The sequence below is a fragment of the Pelodiscus sinensis genome, chromosome 32 (assembly GCF_049634645.1).
Source record: "Pelodiscus sinensis isolate JC-2024 chromosome 32, ASM4963464v1, whole genome shotgun sequence".
NCBI lineage: Eukaryota > Metazoa > Chordata > Testudines > Trionychidae > Pelodiscus > Pelodiscus sinensis.
Window position 1 is genome coordinate 7,964,895 of NC_134742.1, and position 17,899 is coordinate 7,982,793.

General features: G+C 59.6%; 2 protein-coding genes and 1 long non-coding RNA gene across 3 annotated transcripts; all 3 read right to left on the reverse strand.

Annotated features, from left to right (window-relative positions):
* Nucleotides 1-4,210: 4,210 nt before the first annotated feature.
* On the reverse strand, nucleotides 4,211-9,764 carry LOC142823265 (maestro heat-like repeat family member 5). Its single transcript, XM_075914129.1, has 6 exons — nucleotides 9,620-9,764; nucleotides 9,114-9,236; nucleotides 8,589-8,691; nucleotides 7,209-7,283; nucleotides 6,441-6,591; nucleotides 4,211-5,561 (listed from the first exon to the last, which is right to left on the reverse strand). The coding sequence occupies exons 1-5, from the start codon at nucleotides 9,728-9,730 to the stop codon at nucleotides 6,485-6,487; spliced, it is 519 nt and encodes a 172-aa protein (XP_075770244.1). The 5' UTR covers nucleotides 9,731-9,764; the 3' UTR covers nucleotides 4,211-5,561; nucleotides 6,441-6,484.
* Nucleotides 9,765-9,974: 210 nt separating this feature from the next.
* On the reverse strand, nucleotides 9,975-12,247 carry LOC142823084 (maestro heat-like repeat family member 5). Its single transcript, XM_075913374.1, has 4 exons — nucleotides 12,096-12,247; nucleotides 11,818-11,938; nucleotides 11,144-11,287; nucleotides 9,975-10,334 (listed from the first exon to the last, which is right to left on the reverse strand). Exons 1-4 carry the CDS (start codon nucleotides 12,197-12,199, stop codon nucleotides 9,975-9,977), a joined length of 729 nt encoding a protein of 242 aa, XP_075769489.1. The 5' UTR covers nucleotides 12,200-12,247.
* A 718-nt stretch (nucleotides 12,248-12,965) lies between these two features.
* LOC142823277 (uncharacterized) lies at nucleotides 12,966-17,274 on the reverse strand. The gene is made up of 3 exons (XR_012898550.1): nucleotides 16,894-17,274; nucleotides 16,156-16,282; nucleotides 12,966-13,147 (listed from the first exon to the last, which is right to left on the reverse strand). It is a non-coding gene; the product is annotated as an uncharacterized LOC142823277 (long non-coding RNA).
* Nucleotides 17,275-17,899: the final 625 nt, after the last annotated feature.

Sequence of the window (17,899 nt, forward strand, 5' to 3'; positions counted from 1 at the left end):
AGCAGAGTTTTCTTCATGACTTGGCCGTGCCACGATCTGGGCAGCCCACTTTCGAGGGGAGGGGCAGGTATCTCTAGCCCCAGAACCCAGCACTCTGTGTCCCAGCACAGGGCTCTCAGGTACTGCTGCCTCTTCCTAACTCCCGCCTCCGTTCTTAAGGGCAAAGCAGCGGAGACAGAGCCAACACTTGACCTTCGATAGCTCAGCTGGCAGAGTGGAGGACTGTAGCGGGGGCTCAGCAAGTTATCCTTAGGTAGCTGGTTTAATTCCGGCAGGGCAGGGGGAGGCAGGCAGGGCATGCTGGGCCCTAGGGGGAGTAGCAGGGCAGCCAAGGCGCGTCCAAGGAGCTGCTGAAGTTCTCCGCAGACCAGGGGCACAGCTGTGATGCTGTAAAGAGCCCAGCTCTAGAGGGTCAGGGGACACAGAGCCCAGCCAAGCCCTGGGACTGAAGCAGGGACCTTTAGATCTTCAGTCTAACATGGGCCCGACTGAGCTACCTCAGGCCTCCCAATACGGCTACGGGGAAAGGCCTTCTCATGGCAGAGGGAAGCCGAGTGTCACACTGAGTCCCCCAGCTGGGTTTCTAGTAGGAATCTATTCTCACTATTTCCCACTAAATACAAGGCCCTGAAGATACTGAATTTACTATTTCCCTAAACGCAGTGAAAGAGTGAAAATCGCTAGACAATAGCTACAAACTACACCGTCTGCGTGGGCGATCGAAACCCTCACACGGTCACCTCTGCTCGGTCTCACCAGTAAAGACGCAGAGACACCTCTAGCTAACTCGTGTCCTTGGGTCTGGCTAGCTGAGGAGAGAGACCCCCTGTCACGTTACTGGATTTTGAGGGGAGCAGCCAGATCACTGATGCACCCATAGGTGGGGGTGTTGGCCCCAAAAATGGTATAAAAGGGGGCCATGTGGGGTGTTGAATAGAAGCTCACTGTCTGCTAATCCTGTGTACGCTAGTCATGTGATTGCATAATGTCTGTGTGTGTAGTTAGGAGTCTGTAATCTGTGTAGATACTGAATATTTCTCTGCATGTGGTTGAGCAGTGGGCAGAGCCCGGCCTATGGACATGCTAATCAGCGAGGCCCTGTGGGACAATGGCACTCAATGGGCCAAGGACACACCTAAAGCAGGAGTGGTGACTCATACCTAAGGGCTACCAGCAGGGAACACAGGAAGAAGCCGTGGGCCAGGTGACCTGCTGTAGCCAAGAAGAGACCAGGAAGGAGGGATAAATAGGCCATGTGGCGGACTCCATCTTGGTCTTCAGCTCAGCACTTCATCCCAGAGGCAGCAAGACCTGTGGACCCATTCTGATCCTAGGATGCACAAGAAGGACTTTTAAACCAGCAGCTGTAACATCTCTGCTAGACCCTGCATCGAGAACTGGGAGATTCGATGCATATAATGTACTATCCTTTAACAACCTGACTCTCATGCTTTTCTTTTTTGTAATAATAAACCTTTAGATGTTAGATGCTAAAGGATTGGCCCAGCATGATTTGTGGGTAAGATCCAGAGGGTAAATTGACCAGAGATCTGTGGCTGGTTTCTTGGAACCGGACAGAACTTGTTCGGGGTAGGTGGGATTGGGTGCTAGGACCCCCCCACCTGTGTATGATGTCCGGGGCCATCTGGGGCCTGGATATTGCTGGGATGTTGGAGGGGTTTTGCTTGTGAGGCTTCAGGCAGGCAGCTGAAGTGCTCTGTGTGACTGCTTTGTGGCCTGTTTGGAGTGGTCACCAGTCTGAGGGCTGTAAGGAGCCCTGAATTTGAGCAATTCGCCCTGAGCAGACGCCCTCAGCTGTGCCCAGACACGGCCTGGTCTGTCACACCCCCGTGTTTCTACATTCCTATGTTTAAGACCACGTGAGACAGAACATGGTTGTTGCCAAAACCTTAATTTAAATCAAAATCACAAATTTCTATTGAACGCGCCAAGAACGACCCAGGGACGACAGCAGAGATCGATTTATTGATTTATTTGGACAGGCGAGCAGATGACTCATTTACAGGGACAGTTTTTACATTCAGTCTGAGTACAAAATGGCTTTGTTAACGAACACACTCGAGGGAGAAGCTCTGTGAGCCACACGCTGTGTATGCACTAGGGACGGGAACATGCATGTACTTAAGTTACACGGTTACATGCAGGGGGCAGGCAGCTCATGGTTTCCCCTCCCCTCTGCTGCCTCTGGACTGGAGGCAGCAGCGCAGGGTGGGGGCAGGCGGCTCCACTACAGCTGGTACATGTGGGGCCTTGCTTTAAAAACCAGCACCCCGGGTCTACTAGCTTCTACCTGCCCCCTGCTCTGAGCTGCTGCCTGTGAAAGAGGCACCCTTGCGTGGGGGAAAATGGTCCGGCAGGAGCTGGTGCGTACGGGGAGCTGGCTTGAAGACTGGCTCTCTGCACGCACCGGCCCCCACCTGCCCCCATGTGCCTCTAATGCAGAGGCAGTGCTGGGGGGGGAGGCTGCCTGTTACCGTGCACGTTAACCGATGAGCAGAGGCTCAGGAGGTAACCGCCTCTACGTTGGCACTTTCACACCCCTAGTGCACGCACACTCTGCCCACTGTAACAGACTGGACTGGAAACGTCTCCTGTCAAGCCCCATGTGCTGCCTGTGAATCCCCGCGCAGGGCTCAGGGCTGCCGAGCAGAGATTTCCCTTCCCAGCCCCAAGGCTGCCGACATGGGGCAGAGGCTCTCGGGAGGTGAGAAGTGAACCGGGATGTGCGGGGGCTGCTCACTGGTTCTGGGTAACCAGTGGAGCCTGGAGGAGCCCCCCGCCGCCGTGGGCAGGGGTCTGCTCAGCCCTGCGGAGCCCGACACAGGCAGGTGCTGCTCCGGCGGGGCTGGAGTAACCCCTGCCTGTGTGGGAGGGGGAAGATGCTCCAGCCCGGCCTCAGGGGCTGGGGGAGCCGGTCCAGCCCGGCCAGACTGCAGCATCCTCTGGCTGCCCCTTTCATCGGTTAACCCAGCGGTTCTCAAACTTACACAGGGGTTGTGAGCAACTTAGAGGGGGGCTGCGCTATCACAACATTTGAGAACAGCTGGATTAACCCATGAAATGGGATATTCATCCCTAAAAAGCACCTCTCCCCGGCAGCCCCAAAGTGGAGCTGCCTGGCTGGGGAAATAGCGCCTCTCCCTGCTGCCCCAATGCAGAGCTGGCACAGCCAGGGAGAGACACCTCTGCTGCCCCCCTCCTGCAGCCTAGATCTGCCCCCGCTGGGGGAAATAGGTACCCACCAGCAACTCTCAGGGCAGGTGCTGCCACCATGGAGAGGTGACTCTCACTTGCCCTGAGATTCTGCAATGAGCCAGGGCTGGGGGGAATCCTCTCTGCTCGTCAGCCTGCACCCCATACGCTCCATCCCCAGCCACGCCCCTGAGCCTGCCCCCATCCAGAACATGTACCGCAGCCCACTGCCCATGCCCTATGCCCCCTGCCGCACCTGGACGTAACAACTGAGGGGGAACGTGTCCCCGTAGAGCCGGCCCGAGACTGGGTTTCACCAATGGACCGATGGGCCAGCAACATGAACTCACGAGCGTGCCGTGACTGTGGGTCTGTCCCCAGCGACTAGACAAACTCTCAGCTGTTACCCAGTTAGGCTGGCGAGTTGTCAGTCCGATGGGGGCAGATGTCCCCGGCAGAGTGTCCATCTGGAAATGGGTCATAGGACCTCTCTGAGGACTCCTCTGCCCGACCTCCACCAGTCATGGTGGCCCCTGCCCTTAGGACCATCGAGGGAGGGGACTGCACCAAATGGGGGAAGTGCCGTGTTGCGGGGTCCAGCCCACAAGAGGGTCCTGTGACCCCTCCCAGGAATCTCCCCACCATCCCCTCCAAACCAGTGAGGGTCACCCCCCTCAGGCCAGCTCAGAAGGGAAACGTGCACCAGTCAGAGCAGGTGCAGCCCGACGGGCCAGGCGCTGAGTTCTGGGAACGAGACGGGCTCCTTCCCGCAGTCGTGCGCAGGGACGTCCAGGGCGATGGTGCCGGCCGGCCGCTCAGCTCCAGAGATGGGGGCTTCTGGCCTAGGCCTTCGGGCACTAGCTGCTCTGACTGATGCATGTTTCCCTTCTCAGCTGGACTTGGGGGGGGGGTGACCCTCCCTGGTTGGGAGAGGACGGAGGGGAGACTCCTTGGAGGGGTCCCAGGACCCTCTTGAGGGAAGATCCTCACACCACGGCACTTCCCCTATTTGGTGCGGCCCCCCCCGCCCTCGTTGGTCCTGAGGGCAGGGGCCACAGTGACTGGTGGGGGGCGGGCAGAGGAGTCCTCAGAGGGGTCCCGTTACCCAATTCCACATGCGTCCTGGCCTGCAATTGTCTCCAACGGGTGAAATCCATTCCCGAGGCAGATTCACGTGGAGAAAACCCGCAAGAGGGTCCCAGGACCCCTCCAAGAAGTCCCCACACGGCCTCTGCCAATTGCCTCGGGTTTCACCCCCTCGCTCATTGCAGAAGGGACTCGGGCACCAATACGAGGTGGCGCAGCCCAAAGGCCTCGGCCAGAGTTCCTGAAAAACACCTTCTTGGAGCGAGACCACCTCTTCCTCGCTGCGTCGCCGTGGGATCGCTGGGACGATGCTGCCAGCCGGCCAGTTGTTCGGCTCCAGAGATCGAGGGCTTCTGGTCTAGGTCTCCGGGCCTGGCCTGCTCTGATTGGTGCCCGTGTCTATTCTGAGATGGCCCGAAGGGGGAGTGAAACCCGCCCCTGTGGGCAGAGGGCTCTGTGGGGGTTTCTTGCAGGGGTCACAGGAGTCAGAGCACCTGAGCACAGCACGTCTGGTGCTTGGGCAAGTCCCCTCTCTCCAGGGCCACTACCCCGACTGGTAGAGCAGTGGGAGTCATGGGCAGTGAGCGAACGGCTCACATGGGACAGCAGAGCCCAGCCCCGCCCCTTCTTCCCGAGGCTCCGCCCCCCCATGCCCACCAGGCTGCTGGCCCTGCCCTGCCCTCTCCTCCCCAAACTGGTGGTTGCCCAGCCCCAGATTTCTACCCTCCCACCCCAGCCCCCAGGCTGCCTGGCTCCCTGGCATCCCCACAAACCCCAGAGCAGCCAGACAGCCTCAGCTCCCCACCCCAGTCCCAGAGCGCTGGGCAGCCCCAGCCCCTCCCCCCACCGCGGACCCCACAGTGGACACAACCCTTACCCCTCCCCCCACCGCGGACCCCAGTGCGCGCGCAGTCCCAGTCCCCCCAGGAGCGTGGTCCCACACTGGTGTTTGTGGGAAGGCCGATGGGCGACGAGAAGAACCCACCCAGATGGGCAGAGGCCGGTGGGAAGGGCCCGGAGATGGGTGGGTCTGATGGTGATTTGTGAGCTGTGTCCTGGGGTGACGGGCCAGACAAACGTTGGAGACCAGACCGCAGGGCTGGGGAGGGGCTCGGCTTCCTCTGGCCTGGGGGCGGAACGGCTCCTGGCCTCTGCGCGGCTGGTTCCCCGTCACGTGCAGCTCTGCCTCTTCCGCATCCTCCTGGTGTCCCAGCTGCTTGGTCTTCTGGCCAGGCCGGGCTCGTGGTGGGCTCAGCCGGTGTCTGCCAGAGGAGAAAGGGCAGGAGCACAGATGAGAAGAGCACAATTGTCAAGGGGGAGACTCTGGAGCAGGGCAGGTTCCCCCCATCCCCTCGCTCCCCTCGTGGCTAATGCTGTGGAGTGCGCTTGGCCCCGTGCAGGGAAGGCCCCAGGCTCTATTAGGGCCTTGTCAAGCCGCCACAGCAGGGCCTGGTTTCCTCAGAGGGGAGGGTGAATCTGTCGCCCGGCTCCGAGGGGCCGACTCCTCCCTGAACTGAAGCCTGAGGAAGCCCCACGCTGGGCTGAGTTGTCGTGAGTCAGGTTCCAGCCAATGCAGGAGGCAGGAGCTGGGCTGGTGAGTCTCAGAAGAGGCATCGGCACCTCCGAGGAGAACCAGCAACTCAGTCTGCTCAGTGTCGCTTCATGGCTTGGCCCTCTCCTCTGCCTGAGAGTGGTGCCAGGCCGCCCAGGCCTCAGCCTGCTCCAGCCCTGCTCCTGCTCCGGCCTCGTCCCTAGTCCTAGCGCAGCCCGGCTCGCAGTCCAGCTAAGCTCCCAGCCCTGCTCCTAGATGGTTCCAGGCCCGCACTTGACTCCTGGCTCTGGCTCCTGCTCTTAGCTCCTCTAGGCTCGACCGCCACCACTCCAACTACTAGGCCCCACTGCCACTGCTCCAACAACTAAGCCTCCCCCCATCCCCATCTCAGACAGACAGGAATAATTCACGTTTCTGCTTTCCATGTGTCTGACCCTGCGTTGGTCAGCACCGGCTTTGTGAGAGCCTTGGAACGTCTTCCCAGGTGTCTCTGGGCTGGACTCTGCTACGGGAGCTGATGTCCCTTGTGAATACCCAGCCCACGGCCCAGCCCCTGCTCCAAAGAGCTCCTCCCGTCTGTTGTACGTACCGTGGCAGGATGAAGAGTCCTTCTGTGTCGGTGCCGCTCCCTAATCAAAACGCACCCCACACGAGGTTCGTAAGCTTCTGCAGCCACTTAAAATGTTCATTCAGGACGATCGCTGTGGTCCTGTCTGATCTTAAAGGCACTTCCTGGAAAGCTGAAAGAAAGAGGAAATGGGTTGGAAACCTCACAGAGCTGCTGTCACAGGTGGCTGGGAAACCTTTGCTTCCCAATGGCCTTTGCCACGGGAACACGACAGCAACCGTAACTCTGGCATTTAGGTGCAGAGCCGCAAAGGGGCTTCGGCTCCTAACTTCTACCGAATCCTTTGTGCATTTGTACCGCCTTCAGTGCTCTAGAGGTGGCAGGGAAAGGTGTTTCCTGGGGGCCGCACGGGATGGCCTAGGAGCCAAGAACCCAACTCTGGGTGAAGGTCCCTGGCCTACAACCTCTCTAGTGGAGGGGAGCAGGTGGTGGAACTTTTTGTAACAGAGGGTAAGAATCCTTCTCCTCCTCCTACTGACTAGTCATTTTCAGTTCTGGCCGGCCTCCCTTGAGAGCCTTTGTGTTCTTATCCCCATTTTACAGGTGGGGAAGGTGAGGCACAGAGTTGCTCCTGGTGGCTCAAATCTCCTCACTCCCATTCTTACATTGACCAGCAAGACCATTCTTCCCCCTTAAGCACTGTCCCCAGACAGAGACAGACACTGGGGCAGCTGTGTTCAGGCCTCATACTGCCCACAGATGCCCGAACGCCCAGAGCTGTTTCCTTACCTTCACACAGGCGGAAGATGCCATCTGCACTCACTGTCTCCGCCAACAGGTAGAGGTAATGGTGGATGGTCTCTCCTAAACAGACAAGGAATACCCCGGAGCTCAGGACTTTTCAACATCATCCCTGAAAATTGCTAAAGATACAGCTATTCCCACAAGACAGCCATTGGGAAATTCAATACCCGGCCCTTCGATGTGGCGCGAAGCACATGGGAGAAAGCATCTGGCCCCAGAAGTCACTGAAAGGCCGATTGCAAAGGCGACTGAAATTACATCTTGCTGGTTTCCTGGAGATGTGGCCAAAAAGTTGTGGGCAGGAGAAGTTGGAAGGGACCAAATGGCAAAGTGGCTCCCTCCAGCTTGCAGTAAATGTGAATTCTGGCACACGCAGATCCCCGCTGTCGGATTCTGGTGCTTGTCAGGCTGGGTGCGTTGATTTAAATCAAGTTTCCCACTGGTATTACTTCTCTAATTGCCTCAAACACTAGTGCAAATCTCCTCAGTGACACATAGTAATTTATAGCTGGGAGTAGCATTTTACACCAGCTAAGAGAGCACCTTGTGTGTCATTCTGGTAGATAACCTGACTTCTGTTAATTTAGGAAATAGCACATGATCACCAGTGTTAAGCTGCAGACCTTGAAGCAGCATGTTAGGGATGGGAAGGACTAAATCATACACAAAAACACAATAGGGCTGATATTTTATTCAACTAACTCTTCCATGTTATATCCATGTTTCACATTTGCAGTTGCAGGAGGCTCCTGAGTTGCTGGCTGATGCTTGTCCTGAAACCCCTTTCGGTTCATGTTCATTTTTTATTAATTCAAACAGACGTGTCCCCAGAATGCTAAATGTGCAGTGTCCTTACGACTTCTGCAGGGAGCTCTCCTCTTCCCTCCTCCCACTGGCATTGTGATGCAGCTCTTAAGCCAAGTGACCCAAAAAGCTAAGTTGTGCTTGGGAGACACTTAATTTTGCTGTAAGCCCACTGAAAGACATACAGCAGGGGGGACGTTTGGGAAAGCTGAGTTCTGCCTGGCCCAGGCTCACCACCAGACAAGCAGAGAAGAAAACATATCGGATCCGGGCTATGTCTGTCTGTGCCCATGTGTCTCAGCGGGATGACAGACAATGAAAGCCCAGAACTGACAAGGAGGAAGAGATGCTGGTTAGGCTGGAGAGACTAGAACCATTAATGCGATTGGATGAGACTGTCGGGGTGGGCAGCGCATGTTTGTGATAACATCGTAACCTATTGAACTGATTGTTCAATGAAACTAGTGAAAATTCCCCCTGGTCCCAGAGAACGGAGTGGGAAGTGGAAAAACAGCTTTGAAGGAAGCACGGGAAAAGCTCACGTGGGTTTGCTCTGCTTACCGATGAACAGGGCTGCAGAATGTCGGATGGATGGCTGGGAGCTTTCCAGATAGTTTAAGGCCTGGAACAGGAGCCTGGGGACGTTCCTCTCGTTATTCTCCATCTAGGAACAGAGCAGGGAGAAATGCTCAGTGCAGACAACGTGATCTGCCCACAGCGGGCAGGCCAGGGCTGCTGAAGCTCAGAGGGAGGGCAGGGCAAGAGCCAGTAGGAGCCCAGACGATGGAGCTGCCCCTCTCGGAAGGGCCGGATGCAGACAGTGCCCAGCAGTCCCAGTGTCCTAACCCCACAGGGCCTGCAGGGCAGCAGGGGAGTGGAGGGCAGGAGTAGGGTGCACAGCCACTGTGCCCTCCCCCACAAGCAAAAGGGGCAGGACCCCAAGGGAGCCCTTCTAGGAGGGGCTGCCTCTGATGTCCCTGCGTGACGAGCTGGGTGGAGAACCCCCTGGGTGCTCGGGGGGTGGGGCTAGAAAGGTCTCTCTGAGCTCCCCACTCACTGCTCTGCGGGCCCAAAGAACACACCTACCAGGCACTTCCCGACGCACGGCAAGAGCTGCGAGGAGCCGTCCCAGGCCAGGCTGCAGAAGAGACTCTTCCGATTGGCCCAGCCGAGGAACACGGCGCAGCGGAAGAGGGTCACTTTGCAGCTCTGCAGCACAAGGGGAGAGCGAGGGGACTCGCTGAGAGAGGGAGCATCTGGGGCACGTCCCCTCCTCCCTGCTCCTTGGGCTCCTGCTCTCCCTGCCAGGGGAGGTTCCTGCCCCTTGTTCCCAAAGGGAGGCTGCTCAGGGGAGGGGCTGAGAACTGGCTGGTGAGAGCCGGACGGGATCTCCACAGCTCAGCCCTTCTGCGCAGAGACGGCAACGGCAGCGCCAGGCCGCTCTGGGACCCCAAAGGGTCTGAGCCCAGGGGCCCTCCCCTGTGGCCCCTGCACGTCCCCAGTGGCCCTGGCTGGGCAGGGGCTCTGGAGACGGGTGGGGCCCAGGGGACTCTGGCGCTTTGCTCTCTGGAAATACCGAGCGCGGCACTTACCAGGATCACGCTCTGCTCCTCGTCTGCCAGGTGGAGCAGCAGCGGGAGCAGGCAGTTGGTGAGTTCCTGCTGCACGGCCGCTTTGTCTGGGTCCTTCACCCCGCTCAGCATGGTGCCCAGCAGGGAAATGGCGGCTGAGCGGACACTGCCCCTCTCCTGGCAAGGACACGTGGGGCGGGGAAGCCGGTGAGAGCCGGGCCGTGTCCCTGGCCACAGAGGCTGCTCTGGGCTCCCCTCCCAGGGCCCTGGGGCCTAGCGCTCACGCCTGCCCCCTTGGGGAGCAGCAGCAGGCGGGGGAGGATCTGGGGACAGGAGGTTCGGGGGGGAGGCTGCAGCAGGGCTGGGAGCTTGGCGCTCAGCTTGGCCCAGAAGGGCTCTGCCAGGGAGGAGGCTGCGTCAGAGACGCCCCACCCTTGGCAGGGGCCCCCTTGGGTGCCGCGTGGCCGGCCTGAGGGGGGAAGGGGCTGGGCAGGGACATACCAGGGCGGCAGGGAGAGGAGGGAGCGGGAATGTGCTTCTCTGGGGTTCCCAGCCTTACGTGGTCAATGAGCGGGCGCAGGCTGACTGCCATGTCCTGGGAGATGGAGCCAAGCCCCTCCCCGGCGAGCAGGTAGATGGCGTCTGCCGCCTCCGTCATGGCCTCCAGGACAGTCCTTGCGTCCGTGGCGCAGAACATGGCGATGGTCCCGGGCAGCTGGGCCCGTAACAACTGCCCCTGTGGGAATGCAGAAGGCAGCTCACCACTGTCCTGGGACGCAGCCTGGGGCAGGGGCTGGACCCTCCCTCCCCATCGGCCAGACCCCAGGGACGGCCCAGCCCCCCAGCAGGGGAGAAAGTCCTTCTCCTGCCGCTCCGCCAGGTGCTTTGCACCCCTGGCCCTTGAGCAGAGCCTGCCCTGTCGCCTGCCGAGAGCCGCTCCAGGCCCCGCCCACCGAGCTCTGACCCCGCCCCCCGACTCCTCTGCCGTTGCCAAGTTTGGGCTTTGTTGCCCGACTCCCCTCCCCCCACTGCCCTGAGCGACGACCTGAGTCTCCTTCCCCGCCCCATAGCAGCGGATTTAGGGCAGGGCGAGCGGGGCGGCTGTCCCGGGCCCCGCGCTTCCCGAGGCCCCGCGCATGCACCGAGTCAAAGGAGGGGCCCCGTGAAATTTCACTGCCCGGGGCCCTGCAGTGCTGCCCTGGGCCCCGCAGCAGTCTCACCCGCCCCTGCCTCCCCACCACCTACACTGACCATGCTCTGCCTGGGAGCAGGGACACCCCCTCGCGCCTGGTTTGCTCAGTATCGCACCCCAGGATCTGGGCGCTGGGAGCACCACAGGCTTCCTCGGTCCCCTGGTGTCAGATCGGGGCTCCCCAGGGCACCACTGAGAGGCAAGTCAAAGGCAAACTCCTCAGAGACAGGGCGACTTCCAGCCCACGACTGGGGCCCTCCCTCTGAGGCACCAAACCAGCCACACAGAGCACTGCTGTTCCCCACACTGGCTGGCCAGCAGTCACCCCAGCAAGCCCTGAGATGTGCCCTCACCTTCCCCGGCCAGAAGAGAACACTGGCCAGGCCTCGCAGACAGAGCCTCCGTATTGCAGGGTTGTTGTCTCGGGTCCATTCCATCAGGTGTTCCTGGAGGTCTGATTTGGTGACAGTGCTGAGGATGGAAGGACTCTGGAGAAACTGGAAAGAGAAAATCAGCATCAGGCTAAGGAGCAGAAATCTGCCTTTGGTCTGTGCCTGCCCCATCATCTTTGCCAACTGGCCATTTTCTGCTGCACAAAATCCCTGGCGTGAAGGAGCCAGTGGCTGGTGTTTGAAATGGTCCATTCCTAGAAGGGCAACTAATCCACAAGCACCTAATGAACTCCAGGGACAGAGGACTCTCTGGGGACCGCTAAGCGTCCTGGGCAGAGCGCTGTGGCAGAGGAAAAAGAAACCCCCGGGGAAGGCGAGGAGAGAGGCCCGGGCTTGGGGTGCTGGAGAAACATCTCCTCTTGTCACATGTCCCAGGGAGGTGCATCCAGCCAGGAGCAATCTCACCCTGCCCCCCTCCACTCTGCCCAGTCCCACTAGTATCTGCGTGGGCAGAGGAGCTGGCTGGCTGTGAGATTGCTGAACCGCTGGCCATGGGCCCCAGCACCTATTGGCCCAGGAGGGGTCTGAGCTGCTCTGCACAAGCCCACGTGTGCCAGGCCACTCCGGACTCTCACCTCGGTGCAGAAAGTCAGAGCGATTTCTCTCAGCGCCTCCTCCTCCTCCCGACTCTGCACGATGGCGATGGCCTCTCTGAGAACCACAGGGACCTGTGGGTTCCGGTGCTCGACCATGGTTCTGGAAGAGCAAAGGGAAAGTCCCCAGGATTACCAAAGGGAGAGACAGTCCCTCCCCCATTGCGGGGCTGAGAGGGCCGGCTGGGGCAGAGGAGGATCTCCCGCCCAACTCCCATTGCCCAGACAGGCCGCAGGAAGAGGAAACTTGAGACTCCTACCTTGCGATCAAGCCCACCCCTCGGGAGAAGTGATGGCGGGAGGCGATCATTTCCCAGCCCTGCTGTAACTGGATACTGGCAAATTCCTTCCAGTATCTGGGCATGGAAAAGAGGGTCTTCACGGCCTCCAGGGATGTGCTAAACTCAAAAAAAAAATCCTGGTGTCAGAAATCTACTGCAGCCCAACCCGCTCAAGGCCTGGGGCACAAGGCATGGTCAGCAATAGCCGCTTTCCCCCGGGATGGACCCAGCACCCTGTCGGGGCTCACTGAGGTTTTGGCAGGTGGCGACACTGCAGCTTCTGCAGATGCTCGGTGCCCTCGCTCCCAATGGTCCAACACCTGACTCTTCGCTGGGGCCGGCACCAGGTCACTGGGCACATGGGCCAGATCCTTACTTGGTGCGAGGGAGCAAAACTCTGCCCGTTTGCAGCAGCTGAGGTGCCTTCGTGCTCCCCGGCTCCCCCCAGGGGAGTCCACACGGAATCAGCTTCATGGTCCCTCTTGCTCCTGCCTGCTTGTGACACGGCCCCCCTGCCGGGCCGGGCCCCAGTGCTGCCGGCCTTGCTCTCTCTGCATGTGCTCTGGCGACCCTGCCCTGGGCTGGTGCCTTGTGGGGCCGAGGCCCTAACACTTCGGCAGGTGGCGCATTGGGAGGTACTGACGTGGTCCCTGCCTGTGCTGGGAAGGAGCCGGCCTGTTGGCGGGGTCAGAGGAGCAAGCGTGAATCACAAGCACACGGGTGCCCAGCACCGCTCCCCCCAGACAGACCTGCCCAGAACTGCACCTGGGCTCCGCAGGGGCCGTGTGTGACCTGCGGGTGCAGCAGATCAAATCTGTTCTTCCCCTTCCTTACTGCCGTTACCTCAAGGGGCTGAGGCGGCTGGATCCCTCAGGGCTGGATTTCTGGCTGGCCATCCAGGTCCCTGGCAGGCGCAGGTCCAGCACGTGCTGCACCTGCCTGACGCAGAGGAGGAGCAAGTGGGGAAACATTTGCAAGATGGCTTCTCGGTATCCCCACAGGAAAAAGATCTCATAGAGCGTGTCCATAGCCTGGAGTCAGAACGAGACAGAAAAGTCACTGAGCTGTCCCCACCTCCCATCCGCTCCCAGGGCATTTTGCTGTCATGCTGGTGCCGTTTCTCACATCCTTGTGGCTTATGAGGAAGGAGGGTTAGTTCCTCAGCGGGAGGGGAGATGTGATGGCCCCTGACCCGTCTTCCATTGCTAGAATGGGCGCAGAAGGGAACCTCTTGGAAAGATCAGAAGAGTCCGGCTGACATTATTCCCCATTATCTCTCTCCATGGCCTAGCCCTCGCCCTTCGCCTTCCCAGGCCTGACCGGAGGGGGCGACACCATCATGAGGAGACCCAAACTTCTAGGCGCATGTACAGGGCATCCCACGATCCCTCTGCTGCCTGAGTAACTCCAGTGCCACAAGCAGCAGGGAGCCGGGGCGATGCCGGGAGGTCGATGCAGTTTCAGTCCAGACCCCACGTTGCTCCCGGCGACTGACTTTCCAGCAGCTCATGGTTTGCAGGTCCTCGTTTTCACTCCCCCATCGTGCAGGGCTGCTTGTGTGTTCTGGGCCTGTAGTAAAAACTAAGTGTGCTTCTTCCCCTCCATTGCTTAAGCTCGATACAGAGAATGAGACAACCTGACTGCAGAGGAGTCATCCATAACTATCAATGAGTACCCCTACTCATGAGAAGATGGGATAATTGGCAGATTGACGAGCCTTAGAGCGGAGCAAGCCCCCCGAAAGGACGACTGACTACAGGATGAACCTTCGAGAGATGTTCTGGGAACACTCACATCAAAAGATAACATTCCGGTCACAAGCGGACAGAGCGAGATCCATGGATTTTAACAAGAAGGAGGAATATATAAAGCAGGGTGCTTTGCTATGGAACTTTGAGTTCGTCTGCCACACTATCTGGAGAGGAGTATCGGATCGATCGACCGACAAGGCCCTGCTCCCCCCTGTGTTCAATCTACCTGGCCACTAGATGGACACAGACTCTGGACTGGTAACTATATCATCTGGCAGAACTGTGTATGCATGATGTTTTGTGTGTAGGTGTGTGTTTGAAAAGCATAAGCAACTGTTGTATTCTCAATCAATGCGGCGTACTGCCTTTCCCCCATAAAAGATCTCGTGTGCTTCGTTTAAGCATAACAGCGTAGCCCACTAGCAGGAGGGTAGACTAATGGCTTGTGCTGCTCTTCTAGAAGGGTGCCACCAGATCTAAGTTCCTTGCTGATCTCAAACCAGGACCCCTGGGGCCAGCACTGAGATTGACCATCTCCCTGGCTTGTGTCTGCCCCTTGTTGCCAGGCCTTGGAGGGGTGGGTCACTCCTTTGCTCTTGGAGAACATCCCCCCAAGATCCCAAACTACTTCACCAGGGTCAATGGGAACTTCTGCCGGGTCGGGTTCGAATCCTCCTGCCCCAGTTAGAGGGACCCCGACCGTGCTGCTTCTTTGACTCTCTCAGATGCCCCGGCTTGGGGTCTGGCTTCCCTGGCTCCTCTGAGGCCACGTAGTCCTCAAGCAGGGAGACAGTTTCAGCGAGGGGCACCGGGCGGTGTCGCTGCGCCCATTCCTGCCTGCCCCCGGCAGGATCCGTGTCACGGGCGCGATCACAGAAGACTCCTTGGGGGCGTTTCCCAGAGCGCTGGCAAAGCCGCTGACACTCGCTTCTTGGCACTCAAGAGCTTCTCGCTACACTGTCCTGCTGGGCCAGGTCTCCTGGTCTCCCCCAGCCGAGGCACAGAGCAGAGACCCTCCCCCGCCCCCAGAGCTATACAGACATTGAGTCTATTCTGGTCTGAGGTCACAACTGTTTACACAATGCTTGATAGGAAACAAAAGTGATTTTATTAAGCACAAGCTGTGGGATTTATGTGTTTGCAAGTGAGAAAGGGCAGAGCAAAGTGAATTACAAATGTCAAAGAAGAAGAAACGCATCCGTAGTTTTAACACACACTCGAGCCTCTTACAAACTCACCCTCCAACTGTTCTTATTTGGGTTAAACCTCCCAGCAAGGGCAGGTCTTTTCCCTGGGGTCTCTGGCTCTCTTTCTGGGGAGTGCTATGCCTGGCACAGACACAGGGGCAGCTCACTTCTCTGGGGTTCATAAAAATCACTGTGTATGGGAACGTGGAACACTCTCCCCACCTTCTATGGAAAATTACCTGCTCAGACGTTACCCTTTGCACTTTGGGTATGGAAATGAAATGAAGTAAGAAAAGATCATGAGTAAATAAAGGGGGAAAGGGAATCTAGTCGTCAGGTGGGTATTTTTCTTTACTTTTGGCTGGTTTGAATTGCTCTGTGTGAATCTTTTTTTTTTAAGTTTTCTTGCAGGTCCCCACGTTCTGTGCTCAGAGCGGAGATCAGCCCTGGCACGTGGTGTCCCAACCCTGCACTGGGGCTGCAGAGGTGAAGCCTGGCTGCCTAGCAGAGAAGGTTGCACCCCCACAGGCGTGCTGGGCGGGCTCCAGCTGGAGGTAGCTAGAAAGGCCGGTGGAGCAGCTCAGACAGGGCTGAGGCCTACGGGGGCAGAGGTGCCGCTGGGGCTCCCGAGGAGAAGCGCATGTGCACCCAGACGCCATCACCAGTCAGCAGGAAACCGCAGCAGAAGCCCCAGTTTGGAGGAAAGAGACGGCGCTCAGGATGGGAGAGAAGCTGGCAGGAAGCAGCCCAGGGCGGGTAGTTGAACCCCGGGTGCTTGGCGTCTTTCGGCTGGATTCCCCACCCAGCTAGTGGTGCCCCACTCCAACGCTGACAGGGTGCACTGGGACCCGGTGGAGAGGGTGGCCTGGGTCCCCCTGCCCCTCCACACCAATCCCACCAGGAGTTCTAACACACCTCTGGCTGCTAGGCCTGTGTGAAGGGAGCTGCCCTGTTGATTTGGAGCACAGGGAGTTAAGCCCCGTGTGCAGGGAGCTGCAGGGTTGATTTGGAGCATTGGGACGCAGACGGGGTTGAGCTCCAAGTGAGGGGCCTCCGTGTTCGGTGGCGAGTTCGCTACGTGACAGCTCCAGTCTCACTTACGGCCAGAGACACGCTGCGGCTCCTCTCCTCCCGGTGGCTCTTCCGGAGCTTGTCCAGCAGCTGGTGCAGCACGTGCCGGGGGAGCTGTGCTTCTTCCCCCAAGGCCTTCCACAGCTCCCTGGCACCTCTGCAAGGTCACAAACCGAAATCAGAGCGTCCCTGCTTGCCCACCCTTGTGTCCCCAGGGAGAGGCTGGGAAGGCCAGCGGGAAAGGGGGCCCTTAGAGGAGACGCCCGGGGGCTGGGAGGCTGAGGCAGGTGAGTCCCTTCCATGAGCTCTTCATTTATTCCCTTCCCCAGAGGCCTCATTTCTCCTGCAGTCTGTGCTGCTGCTTCCAGTAACTGCCCTCGGGCTGCGCACAGCGTGACACCACCCAGCCCAGCCTGCACCAAAGGCTGCTCGGTGACATTTACGCTGGAGTCACGGCCCAGGGATGCTCCCCATAGCCTGGTCCTGCCCCTCTGGTGGAGCTGGCGGGAAGGGGGGTGACCCACAGAAATCAGGAGCCTGCTGGAACTCTCCAGGGACCTGTCACGTCTGCACTCTGGGCAGGGAAGGGGGAGGGGCTGGTTCCCAAGGGGCTGGGCCTGGGCATCTCCCCTCAGGAGGCAGGGACAGCCCCATGCCCAGCAGGGAGCTGGCTCCATCCCTGTGGCCTGCCAGGCCTTTCCCGCGCTCTGCCCTGGAGGAGGAGGGGAGGGGCAATCAGGGGCTGAGGTGATAACAGCCTCTCCCTACCTCTCCCATGGCGGCGCGTGGGCCACACAGGCTGGAACCACGTCCTGGGGGTGGGCGCGAGCCAGCAGGGCGACGGTTCCCAGCGCGGCTCTTCTGGCTCTGGGGTCCTTGACGTCGTCCAGCCAAGTCAAAATCTCTCCCACGACGTCTCCCACCTGGAGGCAGCCAGAAAGCTGAGGGGGGGATTGCTGAAGAGCGGCCTCCTGCCAGGTCACCCCTCCTGGCAGACGGCGCTTGGAGAAGGGCAGGAACGTCACCAAGTCACTGAGCCGCTCTTGGTCCCAGGTCCCCGTGTGTCACGCGGGTAGAATTCCTGCCTCCCCAGAGGGCGATGGAGCTCAATTGATCAGGGCAGTGACTGATGCTCACACCTCCTAGGAAGGGGCTGTAGAAATGGACTCGGGCAGAGCCCTCCCTGCACCAGTCTAATTCCCAGGGGGGGGCACCGGAGCCGGTGGGGCTGGGCAGCAGTATCACATGTCACAGGCACCGGGGCAAAGTGCAAAGCCAAATGGTTCCTGCTGCACCGGCGGGTCACACAAGGGCCCTGCAGGGCACGTGAGGAAACCCCGTCCGCTCCGGGAGCCCAGCGTGGCGGCCCCTCGGCAGACTCTGTCAGTGCCGCGCTCCAGGGCTGGGCTGTGACCCACCTGCCGTGGGGCTGGGCTGGCCCCAGGGACGTGTCTGAGCTCCAGCGCACAGAGCTCTGGAAACACCTGCCCACCCCAGCACCGAATGGAAAGGGGCTGAGCCGACCTGCCAGACCGGGACCCTGTGCCCCAGGGCCGGTTTCCTCAGAGCCAGTTCTCCCAGCCCCTCTCCCCACACGCCCCTGCCCCTCGCCGGGCGTCTCTTACTCGCTCCATGCGGGCGCTGTGCTGGGACACGGTGGCTCTCAGCGCCTCCTCCGCCGCCTGAAAGCTCTCCAGGGCGGGGGCCGTCAGAGCCTTCACGGCTGCCAGCAGCAGGGCTGTGGGCTGGGCTGAGGCAGGGGGCTCCCCGAGGG

Bases quoted from the DNA above. Each gene is read 5' to 3' on its own strand.
- LOC142823265 (XM_075914129.1), bottom strand. From the start codon at position 9,730: ATGCTGAGCGGGGTGAAGGACCCAGACAAAGCGGCCGTGCAGCAGGAA. The intron at 9,237-9,619 runs GTAAGTGCCGCG...CTTGTGCTGCAG, and splicing joins AGGAGCAGAGCGTGATCCTG to AGCTGCAAAGTGACCCTCTT. The intron at 7,284-8,588 runs GTAAGCAGAGCA...TTGTCTGTTTAG, and splicing joins TTCTGCAGCCCTGTTCATCG to GAGAGACCATCCACCATTAC.
- LOC142823084 (XM_075913374.1), bottom strand. From the start codon at position 12,199: ATGCCCAGATACTGGAAGGAATTTGCCAGTATCCAGTTACAGCAGGGC. The intron at 11,939-12,095 runs GTAGGAGTCTCA...TTGCTCTTCCAG, and splicing joins GGGGTGGGCTTGATCGCAAG to AACCATGGTCGAGCACCGGA. The intron at 10,335-11,143 runs GTGAGGGCACAT...GCATTCCCACAG, and splicing joins TTCTCTTCTGGCCGGGGAAG to GGGCAGTTGTTACGGGCCCA.